Here is a 21,763-nt window from a genome sequence, read left to right on the forward strand (position 1 = left end):
ATGCTGTAGAGCAGAGAAAATTAACAAACTAGAACTACATATATGTACACAGATAAATTTCAAATAGATAGTGTTGAAACTGAAAATACAAATTAGATGCATAAATGTATCGAGTATTTGAAGTTTAAATATAAAAAACAATATTGTGCACTGTTTTAGAATATACACATGTGTAGTTAAAGCATAAAAACGTAGATATGGGGCTTCCCTGGTGGCGCAGTGGTTGAGAATCTGCCTGCCAATGCAGGGGACACGGGTTTGAGCCCTGGTCTGGGAAGATCCCACATGCTGCGTAGCAACTGGGCCCGTGAGCCACAACTACTGAGCCTGCGCGTCCGGAGCCTGTGCTCTGCAACAAGAGAGGCCGTGATAGTGAGAGGCCCGCGCACTGCGATGAAGAGTGGCCCCCGCTTGCCACAACTAGAGAAAGCCCTCGCACAGAAACAAAGACCCAACACAGCCATAAATAAATAAATAAATAAATAAAGCAAAACTGTCAACAAGTAAAAAAAGAAATAAACAAACAAAAAAAATGTAGATATGAGTTTTGCATATCAATTTCGGAGACAGGTTTCCTCTCTCCTTCAGGCAAGGGGATTAGGTACATTGGGGATTTCAATGGTATCTGTACTATTTAAGTTTTTAATATGGTGTTATATCAGTGTTTGTCTTTTTCCATATAAAATTTTGTGTCTGAAATATTTCACTATAACACTTTTAAAAAGAAACGGCTCTGTTTTTAAAAAGCTTGAAAGCCAATGAGCTACGACAAGGGGTTCAGGAATGCTGATATTTGAAGTTACAATGGTCTCCAAGCAACCCTCTGTGGCACTTTCCAGCAGTGACCTTCTAAAGCCCATCCTGCCTTCTGGAGCCTTGGATCTCGAGCCTTCGCAAGCCTATGGCAAAATGCATATTATACCCCTACCTCCATCTTTGATTCTCATTAAGTTGGTCTCAGGTTTTTATTGAGCATACCAGTGATTCTAGTGGGCATGGTCAGGATACCTTTGAGAAAGATGCTAAAGGTAAGCAAATCAAATCCCAGGAGCCCATGGTCCTTCAAACCTTCGCCAAGGACTCATTGCTAATAATGATCTAAAGTAGGGGCTGCTGATCCAAACAGCATCAGTGCTATGACTTTTGTATACTTGTTAGTGATTATTCCTGTTTCATGTTCAACATCATGAAAACCTTTTAAACCTGTGCGGTTTTGAAGATGGGGGTACAGGAACAGCAGATAATGTTAAGATATGATGGGGAAAGTTAAAAACAAGTACTGAAAGGAAAATATTTTTATTTTCCAAATTTAGGAGGTATTGAATTTAGATAAATGGATTTACGTTGCTACAAATGATCAGGTATGGAACAAAGAGTGTACGGTGAATTATAAAAACACTCCTTGGCATTAATTGGGGAGAGATGCTGTTAAATCCTCTTATACTCCATTATTAAGATAACACATGCTTTCAACATATCAAAAATATAGAAAATGTAAAGAAGATTATAAAAATTACCAGTAATATCATGACTGAAATATCAATAACAGCTGCTTGTTACTTGTGAACCCGTTGATGTCAAGTTCACAGTTTGAAATTGGCAAAGGCGGAAGTATTTACACCACAGAAACAGACAAATGCTATAAAACAACTCCCTCACTTCCACCCCAGATAAGTAGTTAAATTTTTACTAGCAAAGTATTGAGCCCATCTGACTTATATGTGTATTTCCCCCCAAATTTAGATAATGCTATAATGCAGTTTTGAAAGTGCAGATGTATATCAGACCGAAAGTATATTCTGAGAAATATCTTGGGAAATTAACAGGAGCATCCCTTTCACATATTGAGTGAAGGGGGAGCAAGGATCTCAAGGCTTCCCAGGGCCAAAGGGCATGACAGGCCATGGCCTCCCTGGCAGGAAGGTAAGTATTTCAGGACCTAAGAGAAATGCTTAGGTTTAGGATCTCAGTAGCTTAACTTGAACTCTGGAAGAGCTCTCATGCACTTGACACTCTTCTCCTTACAAAGCTCAGAGGAAAAAATCCATTTCAGAGTGAATCCTTATGCATTTCTTTTCCTAACTACAAACATGTTTACTTTATGCAATCTCATTTTCTTCAAACTCAAAAGCCAGCTGATAAGGAATAAATCCTTACAACGTACCATGTAGAAGATACCAGATAACTCAGGTGTTAACCTGTATAACAGTTGAAGTTCCTAAAGGCAGTGAGCTAATCGGATGGCATCTCATGGTCTCCTCACCTTGAGGTCCCGAGTTCATCATGAATTAGATTATGGTACCTGGGGGGATGTAAATAAAATGCCCCCCCATTTTTTTCATATAGTATATTCATATCAACAAGAACCACAGGTCTTCAAGAGGTACCACAGCTGCAAAGAAATAAAACTTTAGGGTTCATCTTATTTGGTGTTAATATTCACATTCTAAGCTTATCTTTTCATCGTATTATAAAGGGAGAGCGTGGAGAACGGGGCGATGTGGGAAAGAAAGGGGATAAAGGGGAAATTGGAGATCCCGGACCCCAAGGAAAACAGGCAAGAAGTGATTTTTAACATCTTATGGTAATTGTATACAGTAACTTCTTCCAACCTACATTGACTGTTACTCTTCTTCCACTAAGTAGGGGTTACACGGACCAAGAGGAGACCGAGGGCTGACAGTGAGTATCAATCCTGGAGGGTAATTGAGGGGTTTGTGCTCACAAAATGATTGCATTTGTGTTTTAGCTTTAGAAGTGACTTCTTTTGACACAGAATTAGTGCTGACATAGATGCAGGAGGTAATTGAACCAGAATGTGAGGGAGACATAACACCCAGCGCCCTTATCCAGCCTTGTGGTAGAGATATAACTGCCCACCCCCTGGTAGAAAGGTTAACAAGGAGATGAACTGTTTAAAAGAAGTCAGATGAGCAAGGGACTTTTTATTGTACATGATCCTTCACATTTCAGCATGGGGGCTCTTTTTTCCTGAACTAGTTCCTTTAAGAAGTGCTCTGAGAAGAACAGCAATCACAAAATTGGGATTACTTTTATGTACTGACTCACCTATTCAACAAATATTTGTGATGATGTACAAACTTTCCCTGTTCTTCTCTCTTTTGTTCTCTTTTGTTTGCACCACTACAAACAAAAAGCTGACCCCTGAAAGTCCCACAGGATGGGAAAGTTCTAGAATTTCTATAGCAAAGTCTATGTCTTCCTTTCTAACTTTGAGACACTACATCTCCTGGAGTTGAGGAGAAATAGGGACCTTCTCTTCTCCCCCCCTTTTTTTAATTGGGGTATAGTTGTTTTACAATGTTGTGTTAGTTTCTACTGTACAGCGAAGTGAATCAGCCATATGTATACATATGTCCCCTCTTTTTTGGATTTCCTTCCCATTTAGGTCACCACAGAGCACTAAGTAGGCTTTTTCCCTTTTTGATTCTTTGGTGGGTCATGGTCTGGGGATGTTGACCTTATGTATAGTGCCAGGAAAACCCAGGGGTGGGAGTTCAAGTGGTGAAGGCGAGAGCTAGACATGTGACAAACAGAACTGTGCGTGGTTTTATGGCCCATCTGCCTTTTTCTCTTTGTTGTTCCCCACCAGAAGTCAGACCCTCCCCAGATGCCTATGGAGGATGAAGCAGCTATATATGCAGCAATTTCTCCCTAAAGTAGCAGAGGAGGGTATATGTAAAATGCCCAGAGGAATGTTTCCCATAGGTTTGTACCCTCCCTCCTGTCCCAACATGGAGAGGGGAACTGGTTTCCTTCATCCATGCAGTTGTTCATTCACTTCACCAACGTTTATTGGGCACCTACCCTGGGTCAGGGTCTAAGACAGGCACTGGGAGAATAGTTGAGAGGAAGAGACTCTGTCTCTGGACTCAAGGAGCTCACAGCCTAACGGGAGAGAAAGACAAGCAAAGGATGTTCACCTATAGTTTGATAAATGCTGTGATAGAAGTGATATGTGGGTCCAGAGCAGACAAAATCAGGTATGGCTTGATGCAAATTCTCTTTTCCTTCACTCTTCCCTTTTTGTAGCATTTAGAAAGCCAAGGTCAGCATTAAATGAGATTCTAATATGTGACAGGCTCCTTCATATGAATACCACCCTGACCCAGTACTGCAGGGTGCCTGGGGGGCCCATGTAAAGTACGGCCCCCACTCTGCACCCCTGGACTTCTAGTCCTTCTCCAGTTACACCCCTTCCCCCAGGTGAGGAGTGACCACCCTGAGCGCACGCCCCCCTCTGTACTGCACTCTGGATACACAGGATCTCAGAATTGCCCGAAATGGCCCCAAGTTTGGAAGTTGAGAGCACTGGCCTGTATGCACAAGGTGGCCAAGGGGCAGGCATCTGGGGGGATGGGACGGAGCTTGGATTCACCTCATAAGTGCTGGCTAAGGCCCGGTGCAGCACAGGGCCGGTGGGGAGAGGGTGCAGGGAGAAGGGGACAGGATACAAGCCGCAGCCCCCTCTCGCCCAGAACCCACATGAATCCACATGACAGCCCATGAGGTAGGTAGTAGTGTCTTCCCTCCAGATGAAGGCACGCCAAGTCATGCAGAAAGCTTGAACGATACGCCCCAAAACACCTCAATAACAAGTAACAGAGCCGTGAGAGCCAAAGCTGGCTTGTCTGATGCCAAATCCCGGCTGCTCCCCCATGAAGGCTGTTCTTGGAAGGCATCTTTCCTCTCCCCACCCCCATTCTCTCCCTGATCAAATATATTCCCAAACACTCTCAGTGGCAGATTCATTCCAGACTAACAAAGTCCTCTTTTCAGAGGCCAATACCGTTGATGAAGTTCAAGTTTTTAATCATTCACACCAAATTGCTTCAGAAAGACTGTTTCTCCGTGTGTCCCTTAAATGTCAGTGTTTCCCAGTGTCTGCCCTCAGTCTTTTCTTCCCAGTCTTCAAACCCTCAGGGAGGGACAGCTATCAAAGTCAGGGGGATGTACAGTTTGAAAAGGCTAAGTTAATATTACAGTAAAGTTGTGTGGAGAATGAAAAACTCTTTTTATACTATAAATATAGAAAACAATATGCTTGACAAAAGGGGGTATAGGGAGGGGTTAAAAGGGGCAGAGAAGCTCTGCTCCACGCAATCTCGTCTGCCACCCCTGTTTCAACAGCCAACCGTACACTGACATTTCTGAAATCTGCATCCAGCTTGAACCCCTCTCCTGAGCACCAGGCCTCACATCCTACTGCCTACTGGACATCGCCAGCTGGGTGTCCCACAGGTGCCTCAAACCCAGCCAGAATCAAGCTGAACCAGTGATCTTCATTAGCTTCAACATGCCCCTGTTCTATCCCTCCCTATCTCAAAGAGCAGCACCGTTATCATTTGCCTCCTAGACTCCTTTCCCTCATCCTTCCTTCCAATTACTCACCAACCCCCTTCATCTCCTTTTGAAATGTCCCTCCAGGTCATTCCTTCCCATCCATCAATACCACCACGGCTTTCTAGTGTTATCTTCTTTGCCTGAACTATATAGGAACCTCAGACCCCTCCACTGGCTGCCACAATCACCTTTCTTCTCTGCTACGGACCATGTCTCTTCTCAGTGCTCAGGATAAGTCCACACTCTTCAGCATGACACAAAGGCTTTCTAAAGTCCATCTGTCTTTCACATTTCCTGTCATTCTTTCAGTCACATTCCCTGAGTCACAAGTTTAATCAAGTACTCCAGTGCACTGCACTTTGTGTGTTCCATCCTCTGCCTGGAAAGCTCTTTCTCCTCCTCTCCCCACCCCACCCCGGTCAGAGTCTGACTAACCTCCCTAGACCACAGGCCCACACCCTCTCTCCCATCCCTGGTATTCCCGGCAGACCAGCATGGTTCCTTAGCTCCAAGCCAATAGAATAGTACTTACAAAAGTATTTATTTATTTGCCTACTTCTTACTAGATTCATGTAAACATGAGTCCTTTGAGGGGTATAAACTTGATGCCTTCATCATTGGCACTGAGTAGCCAACGTGGTCATTCAGCAATTTTAATGGAAAGGGTGAAACTATTCCAGTGACTTAAAAGCAAAGAATACAAGGAAAAGATTTATACACACACACACACACACACACACACACATGACTACTTAAAGCATATTAGACCTGGTTATGCCATGAAAGCACAGTGAAAAGAATTAAAATGCAACCTTGATATATAAATTGCTCTTACAAGTCAAGAAAAGACAAACATTCTAATAGAAAGAAACGGACAAAGGACAAAGACTGTGCATAAGAGAATACAACTTGGAAACATACATATAAAATTCAGCCTCACAAATAGTAAGTGTAATTTAAAACAATGAGATATTTTGCTCTATCAAGTGGCAAAGATTATATAATAATAATAATAACCAGTGTTGTGTCTCTAAAACAAAATGGGTTTTCTTATATACTGTTGTTAGAGGCGTCCGTTCCTACAACTTTTCTGGAGGATTGTAAGGCACTCTGCATCAAGAACCTTAAAATGGCCATGCATCTGACTTCAGTAATCAAGTTTTTCAGAATACTTAATAATATGGGAAATTAATTACTACATAATGTTAAGTGAAAAACTATAATCATAAAACTTAGTGAAAAGTATTTTCTCCACTTGTAAAAAATTAAACACAAGTATATTAAATACATAACATTTCCCCTTCCTAGATAATATAAATATATTAATAGACATTTCCCCTTTCCAGACATACTCTAGTTTCAGATTTATGAAATCTCTCTCTAAATGTGGAAAAGCATGACAAAGCCTAAAAAAAAAAAAGATAACTGTTGACTCCTTCATTTCATATAATTTTTAAAATCTCTCATTGGGAGTTCTTTTTGTATAGCCACTTGAAATCATTGGCTTTTACTCAATTTACAGAAAAAGAAATTAAATTAAAATGCCCTGAATATTCTCTGTACATGCTTCTGTTAAGCCATGTTACCGTCTATGTCACCTTCACCTCACTTCTGTCATTATAGGTTTTCTCCTTTAAAACTTTACTTTTGCAACTGTTACATTATATCTTCTTAGAACAGGTCCACTGCTCTTTCCAGTTGAGATTTTCTGGGCTTCTGCTTCTCTCATCTGTTAAGTTAATCATCCCTGTCAGCTTCTTGTCTTTGGCAGATGTAGAATCCTGACTTCTCCAGTCTCATCCCATGGCATTTGTAAACATGCCATGCAGGGCAGGATGTTGGCAGATTGATTCCTAGTACCCAGTTCATCTCAGGCCCTTCTGATGGAGCTGGTGAGCAGCGGGACCTGCAAGGAGCATCCAGGAACCCAGGGAGGTTTCATGGAAGAGCCCAAGTGAGGGTATTAGGAAACTGGAGAGAAGACTTGCAAATTTGGGGATTGGTACAGAAAAAAAAGGAGGGAATACAGCATTGGATGAGATCCCTTTTGGCCCTGGTGCTTGTCCTGGTTTGTCAGCACATGTGGGTTAAACCATGTAACCGAAAGCATGCATTGCCCACACCATTATTGTCCTCAGAGTCTGCAGGGGATTGGTTCCCAGACACGCCCACCATGCCCAACCCAGTAGGTACCAAAATCCGTGGATGCTCAAGTCCCGCATATAAAATGGTGCAGTACAGTAAGCCCTCCGTATTATGGATGCAGAACCCATGGCTATGGAGGGCCGACTGTAGGTAGTACATCTTTTGTGGGGCCAGACCCTGTGTGCGTGTTACCTCATTTAATCCCACTACATCCCTGAGACACAGACACTGTTAGGTCACTTCATGCCCAAGGTCACACAGCTGATAAATACTGGAGCTGCAATTTGAACTCCAAGTCTGCGTTATTACATTTCACAGCTCAAACGCATTTCAATTCTGATATATTATAGGCAACTTTTAACCTCTGTGCTATGTATTTTTTATTTATTTATTTTTGGCTGTGTTGGGTCTTCGTTGCTGCGCACGGGCTTGCTCTAGTTGTGGTGAGCGGGGGCTACTCTTCATTGTGGTGCACAGGCTTCTCATTGCGGTGGCTTCTCTTGTTGCAGAGCATGAGCTGTAGGCGTGCGGGCTTCAGTAGTTGTGGCTCCTGGGCTCAGTAGTTGTGGCTCGTGGGCTCTAGAGCACAGGCTTAGTAGTTGTGGAGTACGGGCTTAGCTGCTCCACAGCATGTGGGATCTTCCCGGACCAGAGCTCGAACCCGTGTCCCCTGCATTGGCAGGTGGATTCTTAACCACTGAGCCACCAGGGAAGCCCCTGTGCTATGTATTTTATTTGCAGTGGAAGGATTAAATCAAATAGCCCAATGCTGATTATAATAAGACATACCTTTCATGACTATAGGAAAAAATATGGTCACACAATTAATATTTTCCTCTTTTCCTCCAGAAAGAAGAAATCATCAAGCTTATTTTTGAAATATGTGGTAAGATTTGATGACCAAGAAAAAACCCATCACTTTAAAGTACCAACCCCACTATGTTCTGTGTTGTCAAGATAATGTACTCATCCAGGATATGTCTACTGTAGAGCTCCTGGGAAAGTTTCGAGCTCATTTTCAGTTTCAGTGGGAAACTGAAACGAAGCAGTGTGAGGGGATGTGGGAATCCTGATTTAAGAAAAGAAGTCATTTTCCCAGGGTAGTTAAGAGGCGTGAAGATAGTTGGGTCTGTGGGCAGCCAGGCCTTTTGTTAGCACAGAGCTCATTTGTATTCAGTGACATTTACCTGAGCCTGAGAAGGAAAGAACAACAAAGGAAGCAGGACTACAGGGGCCTAACTGGTGTTTGACTCCAGCCTAGCTGGTGATGATAATGTCTGTGTTTTTCCTGAAGCAAAAAGTCTTTCTACATTGAGTTTTGAGCCCTACCTCTAGAGTGCCTGCCACTTCAGAGGCAAAAGGACCGAGTCCAGAGGTCACCTTGGGTCACAACTCTATCTAAATGCTTCTATGGCGAAATAGACTTAAAACAGAGTTACCAGAACAAGGAAGTAAAGCAAAAAGACTAGCCAAAAGGCAAGCAATTAATGGATAATGAAGGTAACTTCTGTGTTTAAAACGGACAGAGGCAGGAATATCATTATCCTTCCATACAGAGAACCCCAGAACTGACTTGTCCCCCAAAAGACTTCCAGACCTTAAGAAGCAGCCTGGGACTCTCTATGGTGACAGGCCGATTTAGACATTGCTTCTGAGTTCTAGAAGCGCTGTAAAATAGCAGCCAGTTTCCTGATGATTTATCGTGGCAGGGCTGCTGGGCAACATGTGGATATGAATACACCAGTGGAACCCTGATAATTTTTATTGCCAAGGAACTCTGGCAACTGCTTTGAATGATAAACCCTAAATAGAAGTTGTTTATTGACCAGTGTTCTGAGATCATTTCCCTGAAACAGTTTCACAGTATGGTGGACTGCTGGCCTCCTTGATAAGATGGGAGCCACTTTAGTGGTCACTAAGGGCGTGACTGGGGACATAAACCAGAGTAGCTAGGGGCCGCTACTCTTGGGTCCAGTTAAAGACCTGAATCTTTCCCCCCACAATTAAAATGTTTCATCCCATTACTTTACCCATTGGCCACGCCAATGAGCAAGTATTCATTTTCACATAAGGATATGGTTGAAGACTGAAATATTAGCATTTAGATTCCGATTAAATACAAATGGTCGGATGATAAAGGGCAAATTTAGGATGGTGGTTATCTCTTATGGAGAAGGGAAATGGAATCAGGAAGGCATACACAGGGATGCCGAATCTTTTAAAAATACTATTTTATTTTTTAATCTTAGAAATTGGCTAGCTGTTTATTGTTTTATCCTCTACAGCGTTTTGTTTTTTTTGTGGGGGAGGTTTTTTTTTTTTTTTTTTTTGCGATATATCATTTTTTTTAAAAAGTCAGGTATAGAAACCAGGAGGGAGACAATCGTCAGCTGTGTTCACGGTCACAGAAAAGGAAGGTTACAATCTAGTCTTAGGTTCATCCTTGCCCCTCTCCCCCCTCCCCCCACCCATCTGATATCAATTAGTGATGTTTTAATTTTCAACCCCGCTGTGTTTCTATGTCAATATTTGTGTTTCAGGTTGTGGGTGTAAATGCAGAGAGGCACCGCTAGAGCTGCTGTTTGTGATTGACAGCTCAGAAAGTGTGGGACCGGAGAACTTTCCGATTATCAAAGACTTTGTGAAGACTCTGACTGACAGAGTTGCGCTGGACCTTGCCACGGTCCACGTAGGCGTAATCAACTATGGCCATAAGGTAGAGGAGGTGGATCATTTGACGCAGTTCTCCAGCAAGGATGACCTCAAGCGGGCCATGGACAACATGCAGTATCTGGGAGAAGGCACCTACACAGTCACAGCTCTCCATGCCGCCAACCGCATGTTCGAAGCCGCAAGGCTGGGTGTGAAGAAGGTGGCCTTGGTCATCACTGATGAGCAGACAGATATGCGAGATGAAAAGAATCTGGCAGAGGTGGTGAAGGATGCCAGTGACATCGATGTGGAAATATTTGTGATTGGGGTGGTAAAGAGAAATGACCCCAACTTCGAGATGTTCCACAAAGAAATGAATCTCATTGCTACTGACCCAGACAGGGAGCACGTTTAATCTATTTGATGACTTTGTTACCCTTCAAGGTAAGACTCAGCTCCAGAGGAAAGGAATTCACACTGTCCTTCCAAGTACCACATCACAGGATTATCCTGACCAAAAATGAAAATCAGGAGGCTAATGAGGTGTATACTGGCATTAAATTGTAACACAGAAACTCTGGAAGACAAAGACGTTTAGTATTTCATTCAGGGAGTACAATCCCTTGTTGGCCTTGGAGTTGTTTAACTCGGGTAGCTGCAATTCAAGGACTAAAAAGAAAGGACAGGATTTGGGGGCATTGCTAAGATTAGTTCATGTTCTAAAAGTTACCTAACTTGGATAAGAGATGGAGCAAGCCAGCAGCAAGACAGAAAATAACTCATTTTGATTCTATGGTTATCATAGAATAACTCAAGACAGAAAATAATTCATTTTGATTCTACAGTTATCATAGAATCAAAATGAATTAAGAAGTGCAGAATGAGTGGAAAACAGGGATGGTAATCTAAAGAGATGAGAGACACGGTAACTGGGATTATTTTCTTCTATTCTCTATTCTCTGTTCCTATGAAAAGAGATAATGAAGAGTAAACAAGTTGATGTCAGGAGTTTATCTTAAAGAACAACATGTTGAATATTCCTCATACACTCAGTGCTGATCTGATGGCTTTCCCTATGTTGCTTTACCCTTCACGTGAACTGACATTTCCTGACGAGCCCTGCTAAGACACTGACTCACCGACCAACATCACTTTACAATGAAACACTCCAGTTCTCTGGAAACTGATAACACATTCTGGCAGGGCCCACACCCAGAAAGCTTGTGAAATAAGTAAAATTTATATTTAATGTGTTTGCAGGCCTCAGTTTGACACCATCCTTCCTTCTCCACTCATCTGGGAGCAGGGCCTGACAAGGCCTCATGCTGTTCCCAGCCTACTCCAGGTACCAGCACGTCTGGCCCTAAGGAGAGCAGACCACGCTCAGAACCTTCCCACTTTCCCTCTTTCTCCAGACCTTTCTAACCTGGGGTCCCATTTCCTTAACACCCTATTGGGTGACTGGTCTATTCAATCTCACTGGGCTGTTAATGTGTTAGAACGGCCAGCAATATTACACATTTCAGAGACACGTTATATTTTAATAATTGAAGAGCTATATCATCTTAATCAAAGGAGTTACTAATTTGTTCTAGGCAATGAGGGGTATATTTTTGGACTGGCTGGCTTTTTGCAATACCCAAAACCAGAGGTAACTGCCTGTTAAACTTATTATGGGTTAGACTTGCCCCTTCCACAGAGTAGTTCGCAAATAACAGACAGACACTTCGGATAACAAGCATTTAAGTCATTCTTTTGCCTATTTGGGCCATCGAATATTATTAAATTAAATAAAATAATTAAGTTATTTTAGATGCCCTCTTACAGATGAGGTAAAAATGCGTTAAAACTTCGTTCCCCTAGTGGTTGACTTCAAGTGATGGGGAAATGTCTGTTTACTTTAAGGAGAGTGCAAAAGGTCTTTTTTTTTTTTTTTAATGCGGGCCTCTCACTGTTGTGGCCTCTCCCGTTGCGGAGCACAGGCTCCGGACGCGCAGGCTCAGCGGCCATGGCTCACGGGCCCAGCTGCTCCACGCCATGTGGGATCTTCCCAGACTGGGGCACGAACCCGTGTCCCCTGCATCGGCTGACGGACTCCCAACCACTGCGCCACCAGGGAAGCCCCCAAAAGGTCTCTTTAAACAGATTTTGAGTGATGTTTCATTGCTCCTCCTGTTCCCTTTTCTACTTCTCTTTTAAAAGATAGATACCCTGAAGCAAAAATTGTTTAAAAAAAGTTGTGAGGATTTTGAATCCTACCTCTCATATTTTGGGTTCACCACTGCTTCAACCTGGATTTGGGATATCGGGGGAAGAACTCACTGAATCCGCTCCAGAGCCCCAGAAAGAAATTTCTGAGTCTGTAAGTAACTGTCTTGCTTAATTTGTGAGCCTAAAATCGTGTATTCAGTCTGTTTTACATAAAAGACAGTCTTGCCCCACGCTGTCGAGAATCAACTGAGGTATGGATATTTTCAGGTCCTTGGCTCTAAATAGCAGGCTTTTGCCTCCAAATTTCTAGCTCTGAAATAGCTCTGGGGCTTATGAGCTTGAATATGAGATTTTTTAATATTTCCATATTTTATAATTATTTATTAAATGTTACAAATAATATTTTTATGTTATATCCCTGCCACCACCAAAAGTAATTGTGTACATTAGAACAGATTAGCACTATACTATTTGAATCAATTAATACTATTTGAATCAATTAATACTATACTATTTGAATCTTGCCACACTGGCAGATCTTTCTGTATGGGGTCACAATTCTCCCTCATCTGTCTGGGTATCCACTCCCCACTTTGCACCCTCTCAAGTTTCTTCCAAGTGCACACATGCTCAGCCTGCACTCTCCCAGCTTCCAATCCACGCTCTTGTTCATTTAGCTTCCCCCGCCTGTGCCCAGAGTGGGGACAGGGAGGGAAACCATGCATGCATATCACACAAGGTGGGTGCTTCGTTTCAGAGCTCCCCAATCACCTGTGCATGAAAGAACTACCTCCTGAATGTATTGAGACAAATGTGATCATCCTTAGAGCAAGCTTCTGGGAACTGACTTCAGCCGATCAGGTCACAAGCAACTGTTAGTTTCTTTTAGGTGAAAACTGGAGAGCCTCTCATAGTTACTGGTAAGTGAGTGTTGTAGTCTCTTCCCCACCGAGTTACAACTAAAGCAGCTGTGGACTGATGTTCACTGCATGTATGGACATCGTCTAGCAAGCAGGCACACAGCAGCGTCCCTATTTTGTAAGCTCAGTGAAGTCCCTGTGCTGTCCTTTTATGCAGTCTTCATAGACATGAAAGATTCATTTTGAGCCAGTGCAACAGTATTCAAGCATCAGGATTCAGCTAACTGTATAGTTGGACTAAGGCCCTGAGAAACCTCCATATCAGGAGGTGGATGCAGAACCATTCAGGAGTCAGGCCTAGGATGCCATTCCTATGGGGACAGATTACAGGACTCACAAGATTTTTATATTGTGTTCAAAAAGGGACAGAAAGGCCTCTAATATATTTCTATTTGATTAAATACGAACTGACTTCGAGATGAGACATTCCAATTAGGGCAACAGACTGCCCCTGGATTGTAGATTGAAATTAACACACGCATTTATATCACATGGTCTATATCAGGGGGTCAACAAACCCTTTCTGTAAAGGGCCATATAGTAAAGATTCTGGGTTTTGCAGGCCATTGGATCTCTGTTGCCATGACTCAACTCTGCCTTTGAAATGCAAAAGCAGCCATAGCCAGTACTTCAATGAATAAACATGGCTGTGTTCAGATAAAACTTATTTCCCAAAACAGGTGAAGACTCAGATTTGGCCCATGGGGATTTGCCAACTCTGGGTTTTTACTCAGTATTTTAAAGTAAGTTACAGACAGTAATGTACACAGTCCATCTACTCCTGCTTGTGTGAGTTACCCCTTTGTTCTTCCCTTAGTCAACCCATGTCCCTTTCTAAAAACTTCCTACACAAGAGCAAACTCAGGTTTCATCCAGCAAGTGGTGCCTAAACAGAGCTCTCCTCATAATGAATTCCAGTGGCATGTATTGATCATTTACTGCAGTGCTCAGGGGTGGCTCTTAGGACACAGTTCCTGCCCAGGAGAAGTCCATGGTCTCTCAGTGAATGGATAAGTACAAGAGGTATTAAGAACTTTAGCAGAGCTACGGATGAAGCTCAAGAGACGGTACAGTTAAGTTCAGGGCAGAGTAATGGAAGCCTTTACAGAGGAGGTGGTGTTGAGCTGAGTTTTAAGACTAAGTAAGTGTTTTTGAAGGCAAGAGTAGGGGGAAGCATATTTCCAAAAAAAGGGAACATGTGGGGGCAAAGGGGAAATCCAAAGGGAATGGCATTTTAAGAAATGAGGACAAGTTCAATCTAACTGGAGCCGAAGGTGTATCTGGCAGAAGGGCGAAAGTTAAAACTGGACAAATAATTAGAGGACTAATTATAAGTGGCTCCATGTGTCAAGCTAAGGAGCTTGAACTTCATCCATAGGCCAGGCAACCAGGAGAAAGCAGGAGAGTCTTAAAAGCAAGGGTCGTATGGTCACATTTGGTTGCACTATGAAAGATAAATAGAAGGAGGAGGGGGAGAGGAGACTGGAGGTGGGATAAGAGGAGTAATGGTCCAGGTGAGAGATAATGAGGCCTTAAACTAAGGCAGGAGCCATTGGAATAAAGGGACACATGGATTGGAAAGCCATTTCTGGGGTAGAATGAACAGGATTTAGTGACTGAATGGATTGGAGGTTAGGGAAAGGGTTTGGGGAGGACGGTTGTATCTCTAGCTTGGAGATGGGGTGAACTGAAACACCATCCACTGAGATGGAGAATATAGGAGGCAGGGTAGGGTTCTCTGAAGGAAAATAATGGGCTTATTTTGTACCAAAGCGGAGGTGGCTGAGGGACATCCAAGGCAACGGCACAGAATGAGACAAGAGCCTGTGCCTCTGGTGTCATGACGCAGGAAGTTAGATGCCCTGAGAGAAAAGTGATGTTAACAGGTTATGACAGAGGAGGCATTCTAGTAGCTGGCGGGGCGGGGGGGGGGGGGGCGGGGTGCATAAGAAGAGGACATCCAAAATAGTTTAGATTTGTAACACCAAGAGTCACAGGGTGGGTATCAGTTGGATCTCCGTAGGGGCCCTCTGACTGAGATAGTGGGAGCTTGTAATGAACCTGAACTTGGATAGTCCCTCTTGTCTCTACACCTTCTCACCCTGTCTCTCTTTGCACAAGCACCGAAGAGTGAATTTTTAAAAGTGAACGATCCTAATAGATATTTAGTCTGAACAAACATCTATGCATTTATATTCACATTTTAGATCGGTCATATGTATATGTAATGTATACACACACATAAATACAAAAACATATGTATGTATCTGTGCATGCACACCCACCTTTATCTAAAAGTATAATTATAGTATCAAAACACCTAAAGTAACATGAATCTGTCAAAACCTTTCAATCCTCAGATGGTTCCCAAGCCTACCCTAGGCAATACTGCAAAATAAATAAACAATCTCAGAAGACCTGTTTCCCTTTTTGTGTCTCTGTTTCCTCTCTGTTGTCTCTTCTATGACTCCTTAAGACACCTAGCTCTGTACTCCTTCTTCCTCTCCTTTCTATCAAAATCTGTTTTTAGGGGAAAATCTGATATCAGTTATTATACTTTTGTGAGAAATCTAAGCCAATGGGTTGATTTAAGTCAAGAAGGACTTGCATTTGAACTATTTTATCTAGTTGTGGAATGAACATGATGTACACTATACATCAACAAACATATGTATTGGGAAATATGGAAAGCAGAATGATTTCCCAGGTTCCACTAAATTCGTAACGCTTTGGCAATCCCAGCTCTGTTGCCTTTTCAGGCCAGTCTTGAGAAGCTAAATGTGTACATCCATTCTATTCTGCCTCTTTCCTGAAATCTCAGGATAGTTTATACTTTCTTCTGGAATTTATCACATTTTAACATTGTTAATACTTATTTTTGTATGTACCTTAACTTTCCTAATGGATTTAAATCCCTTGAGGACATCTGTGTCTAATTAAACTTTGTGTCTCTCAGGTCCTAAAACTGTGCTTCGTCTTACACACAGTAGATGCTCAATAAATACTTATGGACCAAACCAAGGCTATACCAACTGTTAGCAAAAGAAATCTGAAGATTTCCTTCAGTGAAAGATATCAACTATACGATCATTAACAAGATTGTATACATAAAAATATCCTTATCTTTTTTTTTTTTTTTTTTTTTTTTGCGGTACGCGGGCCTCTCACTGTTGTGGCCTCTCCCGTTGCGGAGCACAGGCTCCGGACGCGCAGGCTCAGCGGCCATGGCTCACGGGCCCAGCCGCTCCACGGCATGTGGGATCCTCCCAGACCGGGGCACGAACCCGCGTCCCCTGCATCGGCAGGCGGACTCTCAACCACTGCGCCACCAGGGAAGCCCAAATATCCTTATCTTTTATGGGACTAACAATGTTGGCACTTGATGTTCCTTTATTCTTTCTGGGTGTGGCCAGTTGGGGAAAGATTTCCCAGATATAAATGGGAAGAGGGCAATTAAATCAAGTAAGCATCATTTAATCAGACCAAGTGGCTATATCCAGTAATGGCCCATTAGGCAAATAAGTATATGGATTTCATATATGAAGTCACTTCTTGTCATTCTAAATGTATTCATAATTAATGTCAATGCAAAGAGTGTTTATTCACTGAAGCCAGTTTCTTGTAACAGTATTACAGATTTCTTTCCCCCTTTAAAGAGCAGAAAGGAAAGAAGCCCTGTCTACCCTTTCCATAAAGGTCCTTTTTTGTATTATGAAAAATTGTCCCCAGATTGCAAGTAACTTAGATAACTGGCAGCAGAGATTTTTTTCTCTCTGTAGAAAGGAGGCTGTGGGATTCCTATGAGGAGTGATTCCACAGCAACACAGTGAAGGTGACAGCCAAGCTGGTGTGGCAAGAGTCCCTCTGAGTAGCTCCTGCATGAGGTGGAGAGGCATGGTGGAGGCCAAGGGGGAGCTCAGAGTCCCCTCCTTCTATTTAGTATGGTCCTGATGTAGAGTCCAATGCCAGCCTTAAGCCGAGCATGCCGGTTCCTCATTTCTATGGAAGAAATGGATATTCTGTATAGATGTAAATTACAGAAAACTAACACAGCAGGCTGACTTTGCTGGCTGTCCTGCCCTCTCTTTGTCCATCCTCTCTTTTAGTGAGACCCTATCCCTGGTCCCCATTCCACTGGCCGCATTTCTCCCCTCCTTTCATTATCACACAAGCTGCTCAAAGATCTCCATCTCCATTTTCGTTTTTTTCATCTCTTCCATCTCTTACTCTCAATGCCCCATAACCCTTATGTGTTCTTACTCCATCTCAAGATCCATCTAAAGAGGGCCACTTCTGAAGCCAGGGTTCCACTGGCAATTTCTTTGAGAACCGGAGCCTTAGGCAGGTTCTGCCTTGATAATGGAATTGGATGTGTCCCTTCATCCTCAGACCTGACCATGGGCTCTGTCCTCAACTCTGATGTGACACCTGCTTGTCCCCTACTGTGTTCTGAGGCCATTCCCTTCTGCCTCTTCCAAGACCAGGATCTTCCTTCCCTGTGGTACCCTTTCCTGACGACACTTCTGACTCTTTCCGTAGAGTCAGGAAATAGGCTTCAGCCTCTCCCATCTCAAAAATTCCCAAACCCTCTCTTAGTTCACATGTGCCTTTTGCTTCTGTCCTATCTCTATGTTTATATAATAAAGTTATTCCACAGGCCAGTCTCTGCTGTCTCTGCCCCTCACAACCACACATGCACCCTCACTCTCCTTCTCTCCATCTCCCTCTGGCTCTCACTGTTTCCTCACTTCTGTTCCCCTGGGAAACCCTCTGAAGTCAGGCTGCTGCCTCCAATATGCCCCTGAAGCTCAGCTGGAAAAGTCACCAACAACTCTTTAATTGCCAAATCTTTATTGCCATATTCTTACCTAATCTCTCTTTTGCATGTATCACCATGCCGCTGCTTATTTCTGATTTTGCAAGTCGTCTCTCTCCTTGTCCTTCTTCTGAGCATTCTTTCTCAATTGCTTTTGGGTTTTTTCTTTCTCTGTTTACCCCTTAATATTAAACTCAATTTTTCTGAGCTTTGTCCTTAGCCTGCTTCTCTTCTTGTTCCATATTCTCTTTCTGAGTTCCAAAGCCACGTGTGCTAACTCTCAAATCTGCCTCCCCAATCCAGACCTTTCTCCTGGGTCCCAGATTCACATTTTGATTGTCTGTGCACATCATCTTCTGGGTGCCCCAAAGGCATTCAACATGGAATACATTCACCGTGCTGCTCCTCCAGATTTCCTTCCTAGGGGTATGGTCCCTCCAACCAGCCGGGTACCTGGCAAGAAACCTGGGATACACCTGTAGCTCTGTTTTCACTGTATCGTCCCCACTTGTTGGTACTATGATCTTTGGTCTGTTCTTATCATCCCTCGATCTATGCTCTCAATTCCTTCCTCCTCATCAATACCTCTACTGCTTTAGATCAGGGCCTCATCATTTCTTAACAGTATTTAATAATATGGTCTCAAAACTCTTATCCCATCTCTCTTTTCTATATCCTCTTCAGCTTATCCATTACTTGCTGATAGTGTCATTTTATATCTTTGCTCTTTTAAAAATAACATCATTGAATTATTTATCATATATATGATTCCATTTTGGCTGAATTTTCTTAAAAACCTGTCTTTAGTACCATGGCCTATATTTTAACTTGGTACTGAATACCCATGACAGATTAGGAAAAAGACACAAATATTTGAGGACATCTATATTTTCTCCTTATGTCATATTCAAGTAAAATTTTATAAGCTGCTCCATCATATTATACCCACTATTGAATGAAGTAGCCTATTCAAAGTCCATAATCAATACTTTCAAACCACATGGACTTTTTAAACTTTCAAAAGACTTGGGACTAAGCCTAATACTAGTTTATTTTCTCCACTGACACGAAAATTAAGTTGATTTCCTGAAATCAGACCTAATTATTTGTAAGTGGCCTTGACTAAGCCCCATACACAGATATAGCTATATTGGTCAATACAATAATTTATTTGTTTATAAAGTAAAATTAATACTTTCTCATTATGGTAGCCAAAAAACCCTCAAACTCTTCTTGATAAACTGCATAAAAATGAATTATTAGTATTGCCAGGTGATGTGTCTGTAGAAGCCTCATATATTGCTAATCATAGACTTACTAGCCTCAGAATGTAAGATGTTCCTCTCTTAGGGAGAAGAAAAAAATAACATATTGCAAACTGATCTAGAAAAAATATCCCAGATCTGGAAGTCAGGAAACTTGGCTTGTAGTCTCAATGTTGAAGTTAAATCCTTTATTTCCTTGTCTCCAGAATTTATACTTTTCCTACTTTATTATTTCAGAGATTGGTGTGCATCTGCTTAGTGTGCTGTGCCCTTTTTTTAGACTTAAAATTTATAGTGTGTTTCACAGTGAATGACATCTTAGAAATGAGATCTGACAGCTGCCTGGCATTGGGTGAATCACCTGTTTCTTAAGGTTTCCATTTCCTCATGTGTAAAATAAGGGATTATTACCAGAATATTCTTCCTTTTGTAAAAGTATGTGATGAGAACAGTCAAAAACCTTTACTGGGCAATGCCAGAATGGAGGACATTATGCTAATGTATGAGAAGGTTTAGACAGAATAAAATCCTGCAGTTTCCCTCTAGGAAAGCTGCAAGCGATCAGGGGAGGTGCAGCCCAAACTCAAGGTGTTCCTCACAGCCCTCAGCAACCTTAAATGCAAATGGAGAGCATTCAGTTTAAGTGCTTGCGTGCTGAGAGACCTGGCAAAGAAGCGTTGTTACCTGGGAAGCCTCAATCAAGGTCAGAACCTGCGAAGCCAGGCACCTTGAAGGCCCTGGCAGTGCCCCAGCTGGCAGGAGAAGAATCCCCACTGCTGACTGGGAGAAACGTGGCCCTGCACTGCTGGGGAAAGCTAAGTCTGAGCACATGGGCTAATACACATGATCATCAGCACTCACCCAGGGAAGACGGGAGCTCAAGTTTAAAGAGCTTGTCTGCAATATATGCAAGGTTCTGGGTAATGAGTTATGAGGAAAATGTTCGGAAATCAGAAACCAAAGGACCTTCTAGAACTGTGTGGCACCTACTTAGTTATCCTCCTTTAGGTCATACACTCACGTTCTTGGATGCTGCTTGAAATCTGTTTTCTCCCCTTAAAGATCTGCTCTAAGGCTAGAAGGGACTGAGCATAACACATCTTCCTGTCCAGCTGCACAGAACAGCCCGGCCTCCAGGTGTCGGCCCCTCATGTGCCCGGCTCCTCTGCTGTATTTTACTGTGTGAGCTCTGCTCGGAGCTGGGGCCATTCGTCTCCTCCAAGGCAGGCCAATGTGGGGGGAGCAGAAGTGTGCAGAGCTGATAGGCAGCCTGCTGTGTTTAGGTTTAAGATTTATAAATAATAATAATAATAATAACAGAGAACGCATATAGCAAACACTGGAGTGCCCACCACTCAGACATAACTGGTGTTTCCCTCTGTTCATCACTGTTGCTTCAGATAAACTTAGAGTTCTTGCTGTTCTCCTTCAGAGTCTCTTTCACCTCCTCCTCCTCTCTCCAGAAGCAGCCACTATCATGAATTCGGTGTGTATTCTGCCAGTAAAGTTTGGGGCGGCTTATATCCCACTTTCAGAGTTGGAAGGTATGTTAGGGACTAATCTTTTCCTATTTTAAAATGATGACATTAAAGCCCAGAGGAGAGAATTCTCTGGGAGTCCAGTGGTTAGGACTGCTCGCTGCTTCCACTTCAGGGGGCGCGGGTTTGATCGCTGGTCCGGGAACTAGGATTCCGCATGCTGTGTGGCATGGCCAAAAAAATCAATCAATAAAATAAAATAATAAAGCCTAGAGGAATTGAATAATGAATCCAAAGTGTCCCCCTATCCCCCTCTCTCTCCCTCTTTCTGTCTTTCTCTCTGACCCATTCTGAACTTACCCAGTGGCAAATATTTCCTCCTCCATGCTATAAAGATTTTAAATAAAGAAGAAAAGGCAGGAAGGAAGAAAAAAAGAGAGAGAGAGAGAGAAATGTGGCATGGCTTAATTTGTCTTATCAGGAAAGTGATATTTACACATGTGAAACCAGAAATGATCGAGAGGATAGGCTTAAAGGTTAACTTCTGCATGGTCAGGGCCAAGTACGGAGCAGCAGAGGTACCATGCACCTTCTGGAAGGGGGGCCTTAGTACTGACTGGGTCCCTGGAGAAGGTTCTGCTGCTGGGGACGAACTTTTCCTGGGTGGTGGTGGGAGAACTGACTTTGAGAGCCAGAGGCAGCGTGAGGAAGAGGAAGGAATGAGAGCGTAGCAGGGTGTGATGGGAGGAGTGGGACGTGGGGTTACAAACGTGGGGAGGAAGCTGGAAGTGGTGGGGCTACAGGTAGATCAGTTGGAGGACTTTTGACCCATCAAACTTGATCTCTTTTTCCAATCATAATGTCTCATAAATGGTGATAGCTTAAGGGAAGACACTTAATAGTGAAAGTATA

General features: G+C 42.8%; 1 protein-coding gene across 1 annotated transcript in view; it reads left to right on the forward strand.

Annotated features, from left to right (window-relative positions):
- Positions 1-21,763, forward strand: part of COL28A1 (collagen type XXVIII alpha 1 chain) — a gene marked incomplete at its 5' end in the record, with an annotated part of 152,152 nt that overhangs the window by 126,510 nt on the left and 3,879 nt on the right. The window contains 8 exon segments of the mRNA XM_081243661.1: positions 1,855-1,923; positions 2,477-2,557; positions 2,647-2,682; positions 8,359-8,395; positions 10,050-10,573; positions 10,575-10,605; positions 12,368-12,422; positions 12,424-12,523. Of these exon segments, the coding sequence (XP_081099787.1) occupies positions 1,855-1,923; positions 2,477-2,557; positions 2,647-2,682; positions 8,359-8,395; positions 10,050-10,573; positions 10,575-10,605; positions 12,368-12,422; positions 12,424-12,523 (933 nt within the window).

The sequence above is a fragment of the Mesoplodon bidens genome (assembly GCF_964165515.1).
Source record: "Mesoplodon bidens genome assembly, chromosome: 9".
NCBI classification, from domain to species: Eukaryota; Metazoa; Chordata; class Mammalia; order Artiodactyla; family Ziphiidae; genus Mesoplodon; species Mesoplodon bidens.